This window comes from Anopheles merus, chromosome 2R (assembly GCF_017562075.2).
Source record: "Anopheles merus strain MAF chromosome 2R, AmerM5.1, whole genome shotgun sequence".
In the NCBI taxonomy this organism is placed as follows: Eukaryota; Metazoa; Arthropoda; class Insecta; order Diptera; family Culicidae; genus Anopheles; species Anopheles merus.
In genome coordinates, this window is record NC_054082.1 from 5,142,796 (window position 1) to 5,158,604 (window position 15,809).

General features: G+C 47.5%; 3 protein-coding genes across 12 annotated transcripts; 2 read left to right on the forward strand and 1 right to left on the reverse strand.

Annotated features, from left to right (window-relative positions):
* The first annotated feature begins 47 nt into the window (after window positions 1-47).
* LOC121590319 (ubiquitin-conjugating enzyme E2 Q2) lies at window positions 48-10,325 on the forward strand. 10 transcript variants are annotated; one of them, XM_041909887.1, is made up of 8 exons: window positions 48-317; window positions 3,020-3,814; window positions 5,710-5,826; window positions 5,923-6,261; window positions 6,911-6,985; window positions 7,058-7,349; window positions 7,420-7,568; window positions 7,707-10,325. In XM_041909887.1, exons 2-8 carry the CDS (start codon window positions 3,653-3,655, stop codon window positions 7,815-7,817), a joined length of 1,245 nt encoding a protein of 414 aa, XP_041765821.1. In that variant the 5' UTR covers window positions 48-317; window positions 3,020-3,652; the 3' UTR covers window positions 7,818-10,325. The 10 variants fall into 10 exon arrangements, with proteins under 10 accessions (XP_041765821.1, XP_041765820.1, XP_041765819.1 ...); XM_041909886.1 differs by having other exon boundaries at window positions 48-298; XM_041909885.1 differs by having other exon boundaries at window positions 48-233.
* Window positions 10,326-10,791: 466 nt separating this feature from the next.
* LOC121590313 lies at window positions 10,792-13,848 on the reverse strand. Its single transcript, XM_041909877.1, has 2 exons — window positions 13,591-13,848; window positions 10,792-13,518 (listed from the first exon to the last, which is right to left on the reverse strand). Exons 1-2 carry the CDS (start codon window positions 13,744-13,746, stop codon window positions 10,954-10,956), a joined length of 2,721 nt encoding a protein of 906 aa, XP_041765811.1. The 5' UTR covers window positions 13,747-13,848; the 3' UTR covers window positions 10,792-10,953.
* Window positions 13,849-14,127: 279 nt separating this feature from the next.
* LOC121590330 (mitochondrial import inner membrane translocase subunit Tim29) lies at window positions 14,128-14,918 on the forward strand. Its single transcript, XM_041909906.1, has one exon. It carries the CDS (start codon window positions 14,253-14,255, stop codon window positions 14,883-14,885), a length of 633 nt encoding a protein of 210 aa, XP_041765840.1. The 5' UTR covers window positions 14,128-14,252; the 3' UTR covers window positions 14,886-14,918.
* The last annotated feature ends 891 nt before the right edge of the window (window positions 14,919-15,809 follow it).

A 15,809-nucleotide genomic window follows, 5' to 3' on the forward strand; every position in this document is an offset into this window, starting at 1 on the left:
GCCAAATTCTACTTGACAGCTGTTTGGCAACCACGGTTGAAGTGGATCGGATTGTGCGTTCCGCAATCGAAAGCCCACCACTAGCGCTACCCTGAGCCTCCGTCTCTGTGTGTACATGCCTGTGTGTATGCGTACGTACTTTGTGCTGCTGAACCTGTGAGCAAACCAAATATTTCGTCGAGAATTTTTGCCTGCGTGATTCGCGGAAACAGTGCGCTTTTCATCCCGTGTTTGTATGTGCCTACTGCAATTGTGTTTTCCGTGCGTTGCGTTCGCTACGTGTTGGCGAGTTGAAACGGTAGAAAAATCGCTCAAATGTTCGTTCTGTGACGGGTCGCACTGCGTCACCGTAATTAAGGTGCTGGTGCTGCTGCTGGATTAGGGAAGGTGGTGATCCATTTTCCTAGCTGCTGGTGCTGCTGCTCTGGTACGGGAAACGGCCAACAAAGGGGGGGATATAGCCTAACGGTGGCAAAAGACAAAAAGCGAACTGTTTCGAAATAAGCGTACCTCGACGATCGATTTTCCCTTGAAGATTCCTGTGTATGTGTGTTTTTGTGTGTGCGTGTATGTGTGTGTGCGCGTGTTACAGGGAATCGAATTGAAGAGATCCCCCTTTTCTTCTCCGTGAGCCATTAGAGGTACGGAGGTCCGCAAAAATAAGCTTCCCCATTTCCTCCATTAATGAGCACACACATTGCCCAAGCAGCGGGCTGTCGGGGACTGTAGTGTGTGGTGTCGTGGTGTACTGTGATGGTGTACCCCATCCGTATCAAGTTTTTCCTGTCATGGGGGGAGCCCTTAACGCTGGCATGGTATTGGTTTCGGTATGGTCGTCGTCGCCCTTCCCCGGAGGTGTGTCACGGAAGGATGGGTAGCGCAGCAGTAGTCGCAGTAGCAACAGCAGTAGCAGCAGCAATAGCAAAAAACGCAAAACTCCGCGTCAAGTGTGTGTGTGTGTGTGTGTACATATTTTCAACTTCCGTTCCTGAAACTGCAAAGTTTTACTTTTCGAATCCCATCCGCGCACTAACCTTCCCGCGACGAGCTGCGCCTTGACAAAGTCGCCCCCCTCCCCTCTCCTTTCGAACGAAAAAAAAAACTTATTCCCCCGACCCAACCATCGCGCAAGGGCGGCAATCGGAAGAGAGGTTGGTAATGGTGGTAATGGCTCTCATGAAAGTGCCGTTTTTTGTATTATTCGGCATCGCTTGTGGTAGTGCAAAAGCAGACAAACCGCACGCGAAAAGGGAAAACCTATACACGCATACACACACATAGACAGGCGCGTATTGAGTCGGCTGGAACTTGCCATCGCGTTTGTCAGTCGGGAAATCGAGGGCAGCACCGGTTTTTTTTTTTAAATTCTGATTTCGATGCATAACCGAAGCCGCCCGACCGAGGTCGGTTTAATCGGGTGTTGGAAAAATGCAATGAACAAAATGTTACTTGGACGCGGCTCCCCCCCAAGAGCAAACGTCGACAATCGACGTTCTTTTGTTGTGTGTTGGGGGTTTCGCGAAGCAGCAACCCTTGCACAATAATACTGCCCCTGTCTGTTGTTGGCGGGCGGGGTGTGAAGATTGTGAAGCACAGTAAGGGGAGGGAGGGGGGCAGGGGTTGAAATTTCCTCAAATGGAAAATCTATGACCGTGGCCGCCCTGTGTCTTGTTGGGTGGGCGTGGTGTGATGATGGGAAAAAGTGCCCAAGCACCGGCGGAAGTGCTGCAGGGAGGGAATAGCATAAGCAAAGCGGGCATTAATGTTTTCTCTGTGACAGCGCGAACATTGTGACGTATGTAAAGCGTATGTGTGTGTGTGTGTGTGTTTGTGTACGTGCGTCGTGAGTGTTTGTTGGAATGTGTGCTGGGATCAGCGATTATAGTCGAGGGTTCCTTTTGTGATGTACCTGCAGCGCAGGAACCAAACCGGTTATCGGAGATGTTCGATCAAGGAAGCAATCGAAAGCTGTTTTCGTAGAATTCCCAAACCACGAAACAATACCATTGCAAAAAAGGCTGAAATAAGCGATTAACCGTCACCTTCATATCGTCCAAGTGTGTGGCACAGGAAGTGCTCGGGGGACGGTTTGTTACGTTGGACGTGAGCCCGTCGTGCGTGTGCTTGTATGTGTATGTGTATGCGCGGGCGCGCTCTTGTGTTTGTGTGCTGCATCTCTTGAACGGTACATTCGAAACCGCACATATCCTCGACAACTAAGCAACCACGGCAAGCGCCCAACAAAAAAGAAGAAAAAAATCAACGTTGTTCTTTCCGGGTAGGGGCACGGGTGAAGAAGAAGGATAAAGTCCAATGCAAAAAAAAACAGCACCAGACTCTAGCACCAACTGTCAGTTAGTTGTCGCAAACGTCAAGATCCTTTCGCTGCAATTGGAGCTGCTTTGGTTCTTAGTTCGATCTCTCGTTAAGCCAATTTCCGTCAGTATTTTTATTCGTTTCAAACGAATTTTTTACTGCGGCAACAAAGGCGTCTCCTGTTCAAGGTAGTTGTCAAGACAACAGTAAAGCAGTGTCCTCGAAGGAAGCCTGGCATTTGCTTATCCCGACTCCCGTATGTATGCCCCGTGCAATAAAAAAAGAAAGCTATGTACGACGCAGCAGTAAAAAGTCGCACGGAAAAAAGCTACAGGGTGCATACAAGCTTTATTAATAATGCGTATTAGGGTCGTGTATGTAATTGTACATGTGTGTGTGTGTGTGTGTGTGTGTGTATATCTCTTGTGATAAAACAACTGCAATCAACAGTGTTTAAGCTGGGGATGTGAAATACATCGTAAAACCGTTTTCTTTACCTACTAACGACAATTAAATAGAAAAAAAAACATTATTTTCTCTAAAACGGTGTTGTAAAGAAGGATATTCACAAGTGTAAAAACGTGCATTGTGTTGCAAAAGTTTCGTTTCTTGCTAACAACGAGCTTATTTGCTCCCTTGTGTCTCTGTATATGTGTGTCTCAATGTGTTCTTGTTCTTTTTCCTTTCCTTCCGTGCCATACAGTGTAGCGGTGTGTGTCCTGATTCCCTCCCACCCCAATGCACGTACTCGCTAATAAACAATAACACAGCACAATCTCACGCGAGCGCAGAGTACGGTCGAGCTGCGGCGGCACCCTGTTTCCTTGCGCCAGAGCGAGAAGTCAACAGTGTGCGAGCTGCCTGCGTGTCGAAACTGCTCCAGCGAGTGGGTGGGCGTGTGTGTGTGCGTGCTTTCGTGCGTGCGTGCGTGCGTGCGCGTTCCTGTATCCTAGTGTGCTGGGTAGTGAAAAACAACTTGTCAAACTAGGACGACCTCTCTCCCTTGCGGGTTCCATTCGCATCATCTTGGTGAGTGAAAGCGAGGAAGTGTTTTGGTAGTTAAATTGTGTTCCTTGGCTGTTGTATGTGCGTGCGTGTTAGTGAAGCAAAACAGTGACCGGAAGTGGTCAAACGGGAAAGCTCCCGGTCGGAGAAGAGTTCCTGCCTATCCAATCAAAGGGACACTGCATCTCGCATCTCGTGTCTTGAGGCCCATCATCCGCCCAGTTTCAGCACTGCCTGCTGTACGCGTCCCACTGCCCGGGCGTGTCACAGGGTGTAGTGAGAGGAACCACTACACCTTGCCTCCTCCGGGGGTTCCGGTCGGTCCGGCACGATGGCGTGCCTGAATACGCTGAAGCTAGAAATCAAAACGCTCGAGCAGGTCTTCCCCAAGAACCATGAACGGTTCCAAATCCTTAACGCCACGGTGGACGAGCTGTGCTGCCGTTTCATCGGGCGCAACGGCAAGCAATACGTAATCCATGCCAACATTACGGTAAGTGTCGGAACCCTGATGCCTGCAATGCCATTTTTTCCTTATTTGCAGTGTTTTATTTTGGTTTGAACTCTCTGTGCAGCTTTGCCACGTGTATCTACATGGCAGGTTTATAAGTTAACTTAGTTGAGGATGGCTTTATCGCAAGTGTATGCTGCTGGACTTTTTTTCCCAGCAATTCACCTTCAACATAACTCCGCTAGTCGGTCAAACTAAACAAAATATATTTGTTGATAAATGTACTTCCCACAGCCGAAGCTAAACCGTGAACACAAAACATTCGTTGTGTTTTTGCATTCGCTTCGGAGCAGTACCTCAAGCATATTGTGTGACACGTTTGTACAAAACAAATGGAAACAAGTTCTAGAAAACATTGAAAAAATGTCAATTTTACGCTGTTATTTATTAAACGAAAAAACAGCGAAACATACATAGTGAGAGAGGAAGGAAGGGAGAAAAAGAGAGAATTGCATGATGCATCGAATATCAATACCGTGTGTACAAGTGCAGAGGGAAAGTACTTCACAATTTAGGTCAATTTCTCAGTCCCATTCTGGTGCTGTTGCTTGGCAAGCATCGTAGAAGGCTGTGCGAGGTCATAATGCAATGATGATGATGACGGCAACGTGCGAAACTAAGAACATGTATAGAATTTTTCGTACCAAGCACGAAGGTCAAGCGTGTATGTGTGTGTGTCGAGGAAGAAAACTTTCTAAAGATATATCTTGGAGAAACGACCGCTACAGACCCAGATGGAGAAGGACTTTAAGCTGTGTTGTTACACAATAATGAAGCGTTAGAAAGCGTTTTGTTTTGAACATGCACATACCTTATTCTCCCCAGTCAGTCAACTGCACCGTCATGAATGGGTTCAGCTCATGTAGATTTCATAATACCGTATCAAACATGGTGTTTTCCGTATTTCCATGTTATCCTTACGCACAGCCACACATAATGCACGCGTACCATGTTCCAGTTGGATTGTATGCTTGCTTGTTCAGTAGTGCGGAAAATGCACCGGGTATCGTTTACAAAACGAACCATTTAATGAACACCACCAAGCGCAGGTGACATTTCCACGCAAGGCACACTTTGTCGCATCAGTTCACAGCTGACATGCAAAAAACTCTCCCGTTCACGTGTATCCATCGTGTATCCATCCTTCCTGCTCTATACTGCTAAGGGAAGAGCAAATGTGTATGAGTGTGTGTTGAAAAAACAGCAACAAACAAACTGAGATTTGTTTTGAAATGTATTAATCTTTTTGTTAATTATTTTTACCATAAACACACAGCTGAATACAATAGCACTTCCTTGTTTGATGGCTAGTTAAAAAATGATTTGTTTTATTGCACATATTGCACAAATTCTTCTCTTCCTGATTAATATACACACACAAACAACTCGCACAAAACATTTAGGATGCCGTTCATCACGTATCCGTTTGTGTTATTGACCTTTTTTCTTCGTTTTTATGTACGCCCTCAATCGATGCCACAGGATGCTGCTTAGATAGAGATAGAGAGAGAGAGAGAGAGAGAGCAGTGGGTTGTACCGGACAAAGCCAAGCGTCTGACTTGGGCTTCTTTGTGTCTGGCTGGGTCGAACACTGAAGCCAATACAAATATTGATCCTTCTAATGGCTCTGGTGGTGGGGGGTTAAGGAAGACGAATGTGAAGATATATGATAATAATGTGTGATGGAGGGGTGAGGATGGGTGGAGGCTCATGATGCTCCAGAGCAAGAAACCATTGCAGCCACTGCAAAACGAATTTATGTGTAACTTGTTTTGTTTTGTGCGATACAGAAATTCATCTTTCAGGTACAATTCATATGTTCTTCATAATAAAATTTTCCCCCCTTTTCCTATTCGACCATCTTTTATGCTTTACAGGAAACGTATCCATCCACGCCACCAGTATGGTTCGCCGAGAGCGAAGACACAAGTATTAGTAACGCTGTACAAATACTTACGAACACGAAAGGTTTAGATAATCACGTTATAAATCAGGTAAGCCAGGAGCATCTAATGCAATCAAGTCCTTCTTACGACAAGGATATGGAGAGGATTAACTATAATGTAATATTCTTCCCTCGCACCCGCTAGGTACACATACTGCTGCGCGAACTCTGCCGGCAGCATACGGTCCCACTACCTCCCGATCTGGAAACGCTGAAGAAAGCCTTCCAGCCGAACGGTGGCGCAGCCGGGGCACACCTACATCCAGCTGCCCAGCTCCACCAGCACGGTATGTCACCTCAGCAGCTTCTTCCGGCGCACCAGCAACACCAGCAACTGCAGCTGCAGCAGCAGCAGCAACAGGCGATCGACGAGATCGACTCCGACTGTGATGATATCGAGGATGTGGTCGGCGACAGCGACCAGGAAAGCGAAGGCGAAGAGGACCTGCCCCTCGAGATGGACGATGGCCGTAGCACGGCAAAGGTACGGAAATGGAAATATTGTGAATTCTCGCGTGGAATATGCACAAGCAGCCGCCAGAAGGGGGGGCTCAGTCCGGTTTTTGGGGAAGAAAATTAATGCATTCTGTGCTGTTTGTTCTTTGCGAAATGCTGCAGTTGCATGAATCGTGTAAACAGTATCGGAGAAACAGCCGCGTATTGGGTAACGTGCACACGTCAGCATAAATGTGTGTGCACGCGAGGTTTGACCTTTATGGGGCGGGCACTACGCACAACAGCTCATGGTAAAAACAGAATGATTACATCCAGCAGCACTTACAGCAAGTCGTACACCACTGCTCTTTGTTTGACTTCACTGTGTTTGGAAGCTTATCAGAATGTCCTATTTGAAAACATCGTAAATGGTCTTATTCTCTCGAATAGTGATCATGAAGTTAACAGGATGAAGCTGATAGTATCTTCCCGGTGTCGTCTAAGATTACCACATAGGGGAGAGAGCTAACATTTATCTCCAACCGTTTGCCGGAACACACAAACAATAGGGTGTGTCATGTGGTTCTGTATAAAGGGAGTGATTTTGCTGTTTTTTGATCGTTTGCGGGAAAAATAACCAAATTTCAATGCATCCAGGCTAACAATCCAGCTAACATTATTTCCCATCCCTTCTGTAGAAAGACGAAATGGAGGTAGAACACCTAGCAACATTGGAAAGATTAAGACAAACGCAACGGCAGGATTATTTGAAGGTAAGTATGAGTATACTCTCTACACCCTTGCATGGTAGATCGTCTCCTAAACCGTGACTGTTTCGTTGGCAGGGTTCGGTGTCCGGCTCGGTCCAAGCAACGGATCGACTGATGAAGGAGCTGCGAGACATTTACCGGTCGGATTCGTTCAAAAACAACATGTACTCGATAGAGCTGGTGAACGACTCCATCTACGAGTGGAACATCCGCCTCATGTCGGTCGACCCGGACAGCCCGCTGCACAACGATCTGGTCCTGCTGAAGGAGCGCGAAGGCAAGGACAGCATACTGCTGAACATCATTTTCAAGGAGACGTACCCGTTCGAGCCACCGTTTGTGCGTGTTGTGCATCCAATCATATCCGGTAAGCAGGCAGCGAATAGCTAGGCGCGACCCCGTTTTTCTTACCTCCTTTGCACCCTTTTTGCACGCAGGTGGTTACGTACTGGTCGGTGGTGCCATCTGCATGGAGCTGCTCACGAAGCAAGGCTGGAGCTCGGCTTACACCGTGGAGGCGGTCATCATGCAAATAGCGGCCACACTAGTCAAGGGCAAGGCGCGAATACAGTTCGGACCCACCAAGGTAAGAAATTTAATACTCTCGATCTCTCTCTCTCTCTCTCCCTTTCTCTCTCTATTGCTGCCGTTGAAAAACGAGATGTTCGTTTTTTGAGGCAGCCCATGTTGCGCCAGTTTCATCCACAAACTAATCGAGAATCAGTCTCTTTCCCAGGGCCAGTACAGCTTAGCTAGAGCGCAGCAAAGTTTCAAATCGCTCGTGCAAATCCACGAAAAGAACGGATGGTTTACACCCCCCAAGGAGGATGGTTAAGAGTTGGGAGGGGGGAGGCAAACGCCGTTCCACGATGCTGTTGCTGCGCTTCGCTTCCGTGCTCTGTTGTTGATGCCGTCTGGACGCTACACTGTACTATGGATCTTCATCATGCATCACCAGAGATCATCCATTTCTCAAAACTCTCTCGCTCTCTCTCGTTCTTTGTCTTAGTTTTTGCCATCCGACGAATCGATCTCGCTACGATTACAGCGCTTTCGATTATGGATTAAATACAAACGATGGCAACGAGTTCATGAGATACATGCGAGCGTTTTTTTTTTTTTTTTTGGTTGGAATGAATGGGAATGGTGATAGAGACCGGGAAATCGATCGAGGAACATAACAACAACCAAAGGGTATTAGTGTGAGTGTGTCCCGGTCTTTTCCACTAGCAGCAGTAGTAGAGTCAGCGTCTTATAACAGTGATACACGACCGAAAGCAACGGCATCGCGCTAGTTCTTCTAACAATAATCGTTCGTTCTTTAAGCTTTTAGGTTCCTAGACTTAAGTGTAGATGCGAGTACGACTGGAGATGGGATGGTTCGCGAGCGATACGGATGAATGCGTCTATCAAAATTGCGTGCGTGCGTGAGCGTGCTTGTGTTATGTTTGTGTGTAGAAATCTTCGGAAAGATCGTATGCGCGTGAATGGGGTAAACACTCTCGAAAGCAAAACGAACGGTAGAGTGAGCTAGTAACGTATGGGGGGAAGTCGGGGAATAGCTGCAGAACTTCACAGAGAGAGAGAAACCCTGGAAGAAGCCACTTTAAATAAGCTTAGTAAATAGGAAATGGTGAGACACTGTTTGAGAATTCGTTTCAGAAAGAAGGATTTAGAAAGAGGAGAGAATGAGCGGAGTGTTAGTAAAGCACATTTTCTTCAACCTTTTGTTCATATACTATCTACACAACCAAACACCATTCAATATTCAGCACCGCCGTACACACAACAATCACAACACACACACACACACAGCAGTGAAAGATCTTCTTCTTATCATAAAGTACATTTTAAACCAGCATCTCCTATAGTAGGGAAGTGAAATGGATAGGAATTCGGACGGAAGATACCGATCGGCACTAAAAAAATGCGCATGTGCATACAGACGGGCATTCTATAACAGTTCTGTTTATTCTTTGTACTGTAATTCCCTACCTGACTCTGCACTGAAGGTGTGAACTACGTGCAGAATATTAAAACACATCTTGGAACCGCACTAGAAGCTTGTGTTGTAAAATTGACTGTAGTGCAGCAAAATAGGTACAACTAATTTAATGTCGACACGACGACATGTGGTCGAAATATTGACCGGTGATACAACACGCGTTGAGAAGGAAGGGGATTGAATGAATGGAGCTCCATTGAATTGTTGTTCCTTCAATATTTTCATTCATAGCAAACCCGAAGATCGGTAGCAATGGTTCGTCCTTTTCTCTGATCAGACACAAAGGGGGTCAGTTGAAAAATTCAAAATGATTCACTTCGCACTTCCGCCAACAATCATAAGCTGAGCTGCCGATCACACCAGTATAGACTGAAAGGAGGAAGTGTCCACTTTGCTGTGTTCTCCGGTGTGGTGGAACGTTACTTTTGCCGTGAACATGTGGAACTCTTCAACGAATATCTTCCATCTGCTTGCCGTGCGCAATATCACGATCGATAAAGCGAGTTAAGAGAAGTTTGTCGGCCGGATCAGACAGACCTAAATGCAACGAATTATAGTTTTTTTTTTTTAATTGCTTTTCATTCTGCTTTCTTTCTGTAGACGAGCCTATGAATGGAAACTAAAACACGAGCGCGCTCAACATCATCTGTCGATTCGTCGTTGTTGAATGAAAATACACAAGTTGAATGGGATTCGAAACGGTGTTATGGTATGGTTTGGTTAGTTTTTTCGCTCAAAACCCGAACCGAACAATGAAACACAAACACACTCACAACTCAACTTTTAAAACTCAAAATAGCAATCAAACAAAGTGCACTCTAGGAGAATAGCAATTATGCATGGCTCTGCGTGCGTGCATGTGCGCGGGGAAAGATGTGGAGAAAGATCTGACCTGGTGTTCGGTATGGGAAAGGAATAACACACACACGCAATCCGTTGTTGGGTCTTTTCCCTTTCCAGGCGAGGCCGAGAAAAAAGGGGAGTTAGTGTAAGATGATAACTAAAACGCCCGACCGGAGGGAAACTAGCAAGGCAGACGAAAGCACGTAATATGTACAGAATATGGCAAAGAAAAAGTGAAAAATTATGCAAAATTTGCAGACAGTGTTTTAGTAGTAGCTGCTACACGGTATGAGGAGGAAGGGGGAGGGGGGTGGAGAGAGAATGCGCAGTGTAAGGGAAATCCCCACAAATTGTTTTATATAAATCTTAAAGGGAAAACGCGGAATGGAAAGAAGGCAAAAAAACGGAAACAACATTATTAGACTCTTCGTGTTCTGCTTCCTTCCATCGGGAAGGAAAAGGGTTCCATCGGACTGCTGTGACATATGTAAAATAGAAAAGTAATTAAAGAAGAAGAAAAAACTGCAGAAACAGCAACCAATCTTATTTAGAAACATTACGAAGAGAAGGTGGCCACAGCCCAGGGGGGGGGGGGGTTAGTTCGAATCAGTGGGGGAAAGAGAAGAACAAAAACACATTCTCCCACATTAATTAAGAGAAGATACAAAAAAGGCAGCAGCAAAAAGGACGCCGCGCAATGAAACACGCGAAAGAGCGAGGAGGGCAGCATTCGGTGCGTATTTGAGCGCCCGCGCGCTCGCGCATCTAGATTGCTCTCGCGTGCACGTTTGTGTGAGAATGGAATGTGCGAGTGAAAGTATGTTAAGTCGAGGTCAGAGTGGAGAAAAGTTAAGAGTAATAAAAGAAAAACAAACAATAGTTTATATATATATAATTATAAACACGAGTATATATAAAGTATATATATATATTGGTAAATAACGAAATAATAAATTCAAATCTTTCATCAGAAAAGAACCAATACACACACAAACAAGTGCTCTCTATCTGGTATCATAGTTTCGTTTTGCTGGCAGTGTTGGCTACTATGATCAGTTTACTCGCTGTACGAATTAATTGTACATCGCGTTACTTAATGGCAAATACGTTTAAAGAATGGCCTTCAGAAGCCTTTCGAGTACGTCTTTCTAGCAGGTCGAGCAGCGGTTGATCTCACCATCTGCTGGGACAGCTGGGAAGCTGAGATGAACTGCGACTGTGTCAGTGGTTGCGAAAACAAATCCCCTTCCGCGTCCTCCTTCATATCGCCATACTCGTCCTTAGCAGCAGCCGTCACATTTGGCACGGTCAGTTCCAAGTCTTCCTCGGCGGTCTCTGCCGTATCGCGCTGCAACTGTTCGCTGGTGGCAGCCGTTACCCAGCTTCCGACACGCTCGTTAATGTCCGCCAGCGGTGGCAGTTTTGTCGGGATTTGCTCCATATTCGTAGCCTGCGGTGGTACGCCAGTCTTCCCGACGCCCCAAACGCTGAGCAACGTTGGCGCAAGGACATCGCGGTACTGCTGCAGCTCTTCCAGCGTCTGTCGCCAAGGTGGCGGCGCTTTACGGCCATACTTCCTGCGCCTCCGTATAACCGACGGTTCAGCGGCGCTAGACGAACCGCTGGCAACGGACTGAGCAGGACACCATACACCCTCATCTTCCTCATCGTCCTCGTGCTGCTCTTCCTCGGTATCTAAGTCTTTCTCGTTCTCGTCCTCCCTTTTCTTGCGCCTGTGTTTTCGTTTGACCTCCGGCGGAAGATACAATGTCTGTCGCAGTTCGCTTCCCTCGACGGGACAGTTGAAAATGTCACGAAACTTGTGCATCGTCTTAAAGCTGGTCGCACGGTACGGTATTCGTCCTGCCTGCCCTACCAACTTGTCGTGCCATTGCTGCAAACGTGCCCCGATCTGTTGTTGCCGCTCGGCATCGTGCCGTTTTAACTCATGCTGCTTCTCCTCCCGATCGAAATCGTAGCTAAGCGATTGCTGCAACACATCTCCAGCTGAAGTCTGCAGTAAGATATGAAGCCGAGGCTCTTGCCGTTCCGTTCCATTGTCCGTTGGCAAACAGCTCCGTAACAGTGCCGCTCCAGATTGGCAGGCGTAAAACCGTTTCTGCAGTGGTTCGTACGCCGACAGGCAATGTCCTTGCGCTTGTGCCTGCTTGTACGTGTCGTGAAAGGTCGGCGGATGGTAGGGATAGTGTTGCGTCGCGTACACCGGCTCACCGAACAGGTCGGTCGGGTTCGGGGAACGGGTGAAGCTTGCCACACCGTAGCTCATCGGCAGATGGCTACCAAACAGGACGAAATGGTGCTCCGTATCGTGATCGGCAGTAGCGTTCCACTGGTGGCTCAAGAACACTGGACATTGCTTCAGATTGTGGGCAAACACTAGCAGCACCTTCACGAGGAGCTTAACGTTTCCGAAATCAAACGAATCGCTTCCGTTCTGTGCGCTCTCCTCAGTAGGCTGTTGATCAACGCTTTCTTCGATTTTTGCCACAATTAGCTTGTGAGTGGTAGCGACAAAAAGAAGCTCCTCGGAAGATGTGACCTCCAGCGCGCAGCACTGCTCGCACGGGGATATCCAGCGCGAAAAATCGCTTGCCCCACGGTATGCAAGCCGCCAGTCTCGGGTCGGAGAATTTTCCCCGTTTCGCACCACCGTGTACAGATGGATTTGAGTGCGATCGAGGCAAGCGACAAGGGAATGGCCATCTACGCACCTCACTGCCGACCAGTCGTCATTATTGTGACACGCCACCCGTCCCTCCTTCGTTGTGGGTGAAAGTTTCGGGGCGGCTTGTGGTAGCGTTACCATGTCCTCACACGTTTCCTCATCATCGCTGACCGTCCACAGCTGCAGCTGGCGAGCGTAATCCGTCGTACAGAACGTCAGTGTCGATCCACCGACGAAGCAAACGCTCGCCAACGGGTTTACTGAAAAGATGTGCTGAACGGGACGCCATTCCACACTGTCCGGAGTGACATTAATCTCGCGCAGTATTATGACCACATGTCGTTTCCTGGCAAGAATCACGCTGCCCTCATCGCTCGGTACGAGCTCAAGCAGTGGACCTTCCATTTCCATCGGACATGCTTGAACTTGCCTCACTTCGAAACCTTCTCCATCACAGTGTAACCGCAGCACTTCCACATCCTGCAGGCTTTCCCCGGTCGCTTTGAATATCGTTGCGCCACCCGCACCTCCCGAGACGGCCACCATAGTCCCGCCGGTAAAGTGAGGATTGTAATTCGTCTCCAGCTTCAGGTACGGATCGGGATCACGGTCCAGCAGTGCGGCATACACAAGTGTCACCGTGTGCTGCACGCTCTCATCCTCGCCGTTACCATGGAGATCGAGTGGCCGGTCAGTGGCGACTTTTTGGTACTTCTTTCGCAGACTGTGCAGTTCCCGCTCGTAGGCCTGCTTGGTGTGTATGGCCCGAACCATCAAATCGGGCATCGCCGGCCCTAGTCCCGGGGTGGTGTGCAGCGGCATCGGTAAAGTTGCAGTGAATGGGCGCGTTGTTTTGAAGTGGCTTAGCAGCGTGTCCTTGGTGAGCACGTTCGGTTGCAACGGTAGCTGCAGGATGCTGTGGTGTGGATTACGCCGGAGAAAGGTGGACGATGGATTACCGGCATTGTGTCGAACGATCGGTTCGATGGCAGGATTGATGTACTGAAAGGAGCACAATGAGGTGTTGTTATGCTTACGAGTGAACACAGTTAATTCGTTTCATTGCAGTCATACCTGTGCACCTTCCGACTGCCCGGCCGGGAGCACATTTTTGGGCACACTTTTCCTTTCCCTTTTCCGTTTGGTTGGTTCTTTTTTAACACTGTCACCAGCTTCATTCGTTTTACCGTCCTGGGATTTCGATCTTTTTGGTCGTTGCTTTCGGATCATCGCACTGCCATCCGTGTGCTGCAGGGGCCAGTTTGCTTGGATTCGTCGAAAAGTGTCGCGAGCACATGGCGCCAAATCGGTTTGTTTTGATTGCGTACATTGCGTCTGTGTGCGTGACAGGCAGCTCTCATTCAGGGAAGCAGTGCTGCCAAGACGGTACAGTGATTCAGTGTTTGTATGTTAATTTGAATGGATTTCAGCATATTTTAATTGTATCAAAAGCATTTACCTAATGATTTAGCTTGGTTTTATCTTCTATTTGCTAAAAAAGCATATAAATTAAGGGAAAATGTTGTTAATTACGTCCAAAAGAATTGCTCTCCAAAGGATGCCGTCTCGTGCAGCTGTCAAACAATGTGCAGATGTAAACAAACCGATGTGCCCCAACCGTTCGCACGGGCAGTGGCCCAACTTTACTACAGTTACATAAACACACACGCACACACAGTGCTGTTAGTGATTGCAACCCTTAAATTAACCCCTCTTAGTAAACAAGTGAACAAAAAATGTCCCTCAACTCGGGCGCCCGTGGCTTTCGGCGTGCACCGTCCCTGTTCCGGAACACGTTCGAGCAGCTGAAAACCCGCTACGACAGCTTACAGGCCCGGCTGGATGCCATCACCTTTCCCGAGCGCTACAAAGGCACGATACTGGAGAAATGGGCCATGTACTGGAAGAATCTTGTGATCGACTACAAGGAGATGGTGATTGACACTGGCCGCACGATGCGGGATCGACCGGTGCGGAGCAGCGTCTACGTTTCCCTGCTCGCCGGCAGCCTGTACGCCGGTGCGCGCAATCCCAGCGAGACCGATTTTTACGACCAGTTCCGGCGGGCGTACAATCAGCTGTCGCTGGTACATCCGACCTGCCAGAACCCGATCGCCTCGCAGCACTTAACGTTCCTGGAGCGCTGCCACAACGAGGGCATCCTGCGACGGCTGTCGCTCGGAGTGGTGTCCTTCCTGTGGCTGGATAATTACGACAAAGGGCTAGCCATCTACAAGGCCGTCTGCCCGTATCTGCAGCCACGGTACATGACCTTTCACGAGCGCATCATTGACGTGGGATTCAACGGGAAGTTTTGGGTGCTGGAGCGGAAAATGATTGATTACGATATTAATGAGGAAAATTTGTAAAAAAACTAGAAATATAGACCATTTAAAAGCGAAGATTGTTAAACGATTTGTTCCTACAGGGTTTCCCAGGAGTTATCATAGATGTGGGACACTTTAATGACTCTTTCTTACGTGAAATACCCATAATGTAAAGGGAATTGGACTCTATAGCAGTATTGTTGGAAAAATCCAATAGGAATTTCCTAGAAGACGGGTGCCATAGAGTCCAATTTCCATTATGTGAAGTGCACTTCCCTTAAGAAAGAGTCACGGAAGTGTCTTGGAACAGCCTGTATTCGGTTCGGTCTTATTCAGCACAAGCACAACCAGTCGGCTTTGTTGTATTCGATTCGAAAATACTAACATTTATTGTTTACGCATTTGTACAAAGCTTCAAGTAAGTTTCTTCATCGCGAGACTGCTGCCCGGTATGTAGAGTATACAAGTTGTAACGCAGCGCTCACACCCCTACCGAAACGTTTAAACACTAGAGCACGATTTATACACTATTGTAAGGCCTTCGCTCTTTGTTTTGTTTCTAGCGAAGAACACATTCCAGTATCCTGCAGCTGCTGAAAAAGGGTCGTTTGCAATACCAAACACTACTAAAATGACGAAAACACGCCAAACCGAAAACACCTTCCCGAGGCGTTGTCCTCTGTCCGCGCAATAATGTCTACACACAGTTGAGGGTGGAGGAGTTCGACACAATATCGCACATGTCCTCATGGATCTTTCACCTCCAACTGGGTGTTTCGAAATCCTACACAATTTGAATGTAATTTAGTATAGTGTCATGACTGTTAGCACCTAACAATCCTTACATCAATTTGAAAAAAAAAAACACTTTCACTACCTGATTTACGTGTGTGCATTGAACGGGGCCGACCGATACCGATCGGTACGTAATTGTTTCTTTTGCTGCTAATTCTTTCCCTAAAACAT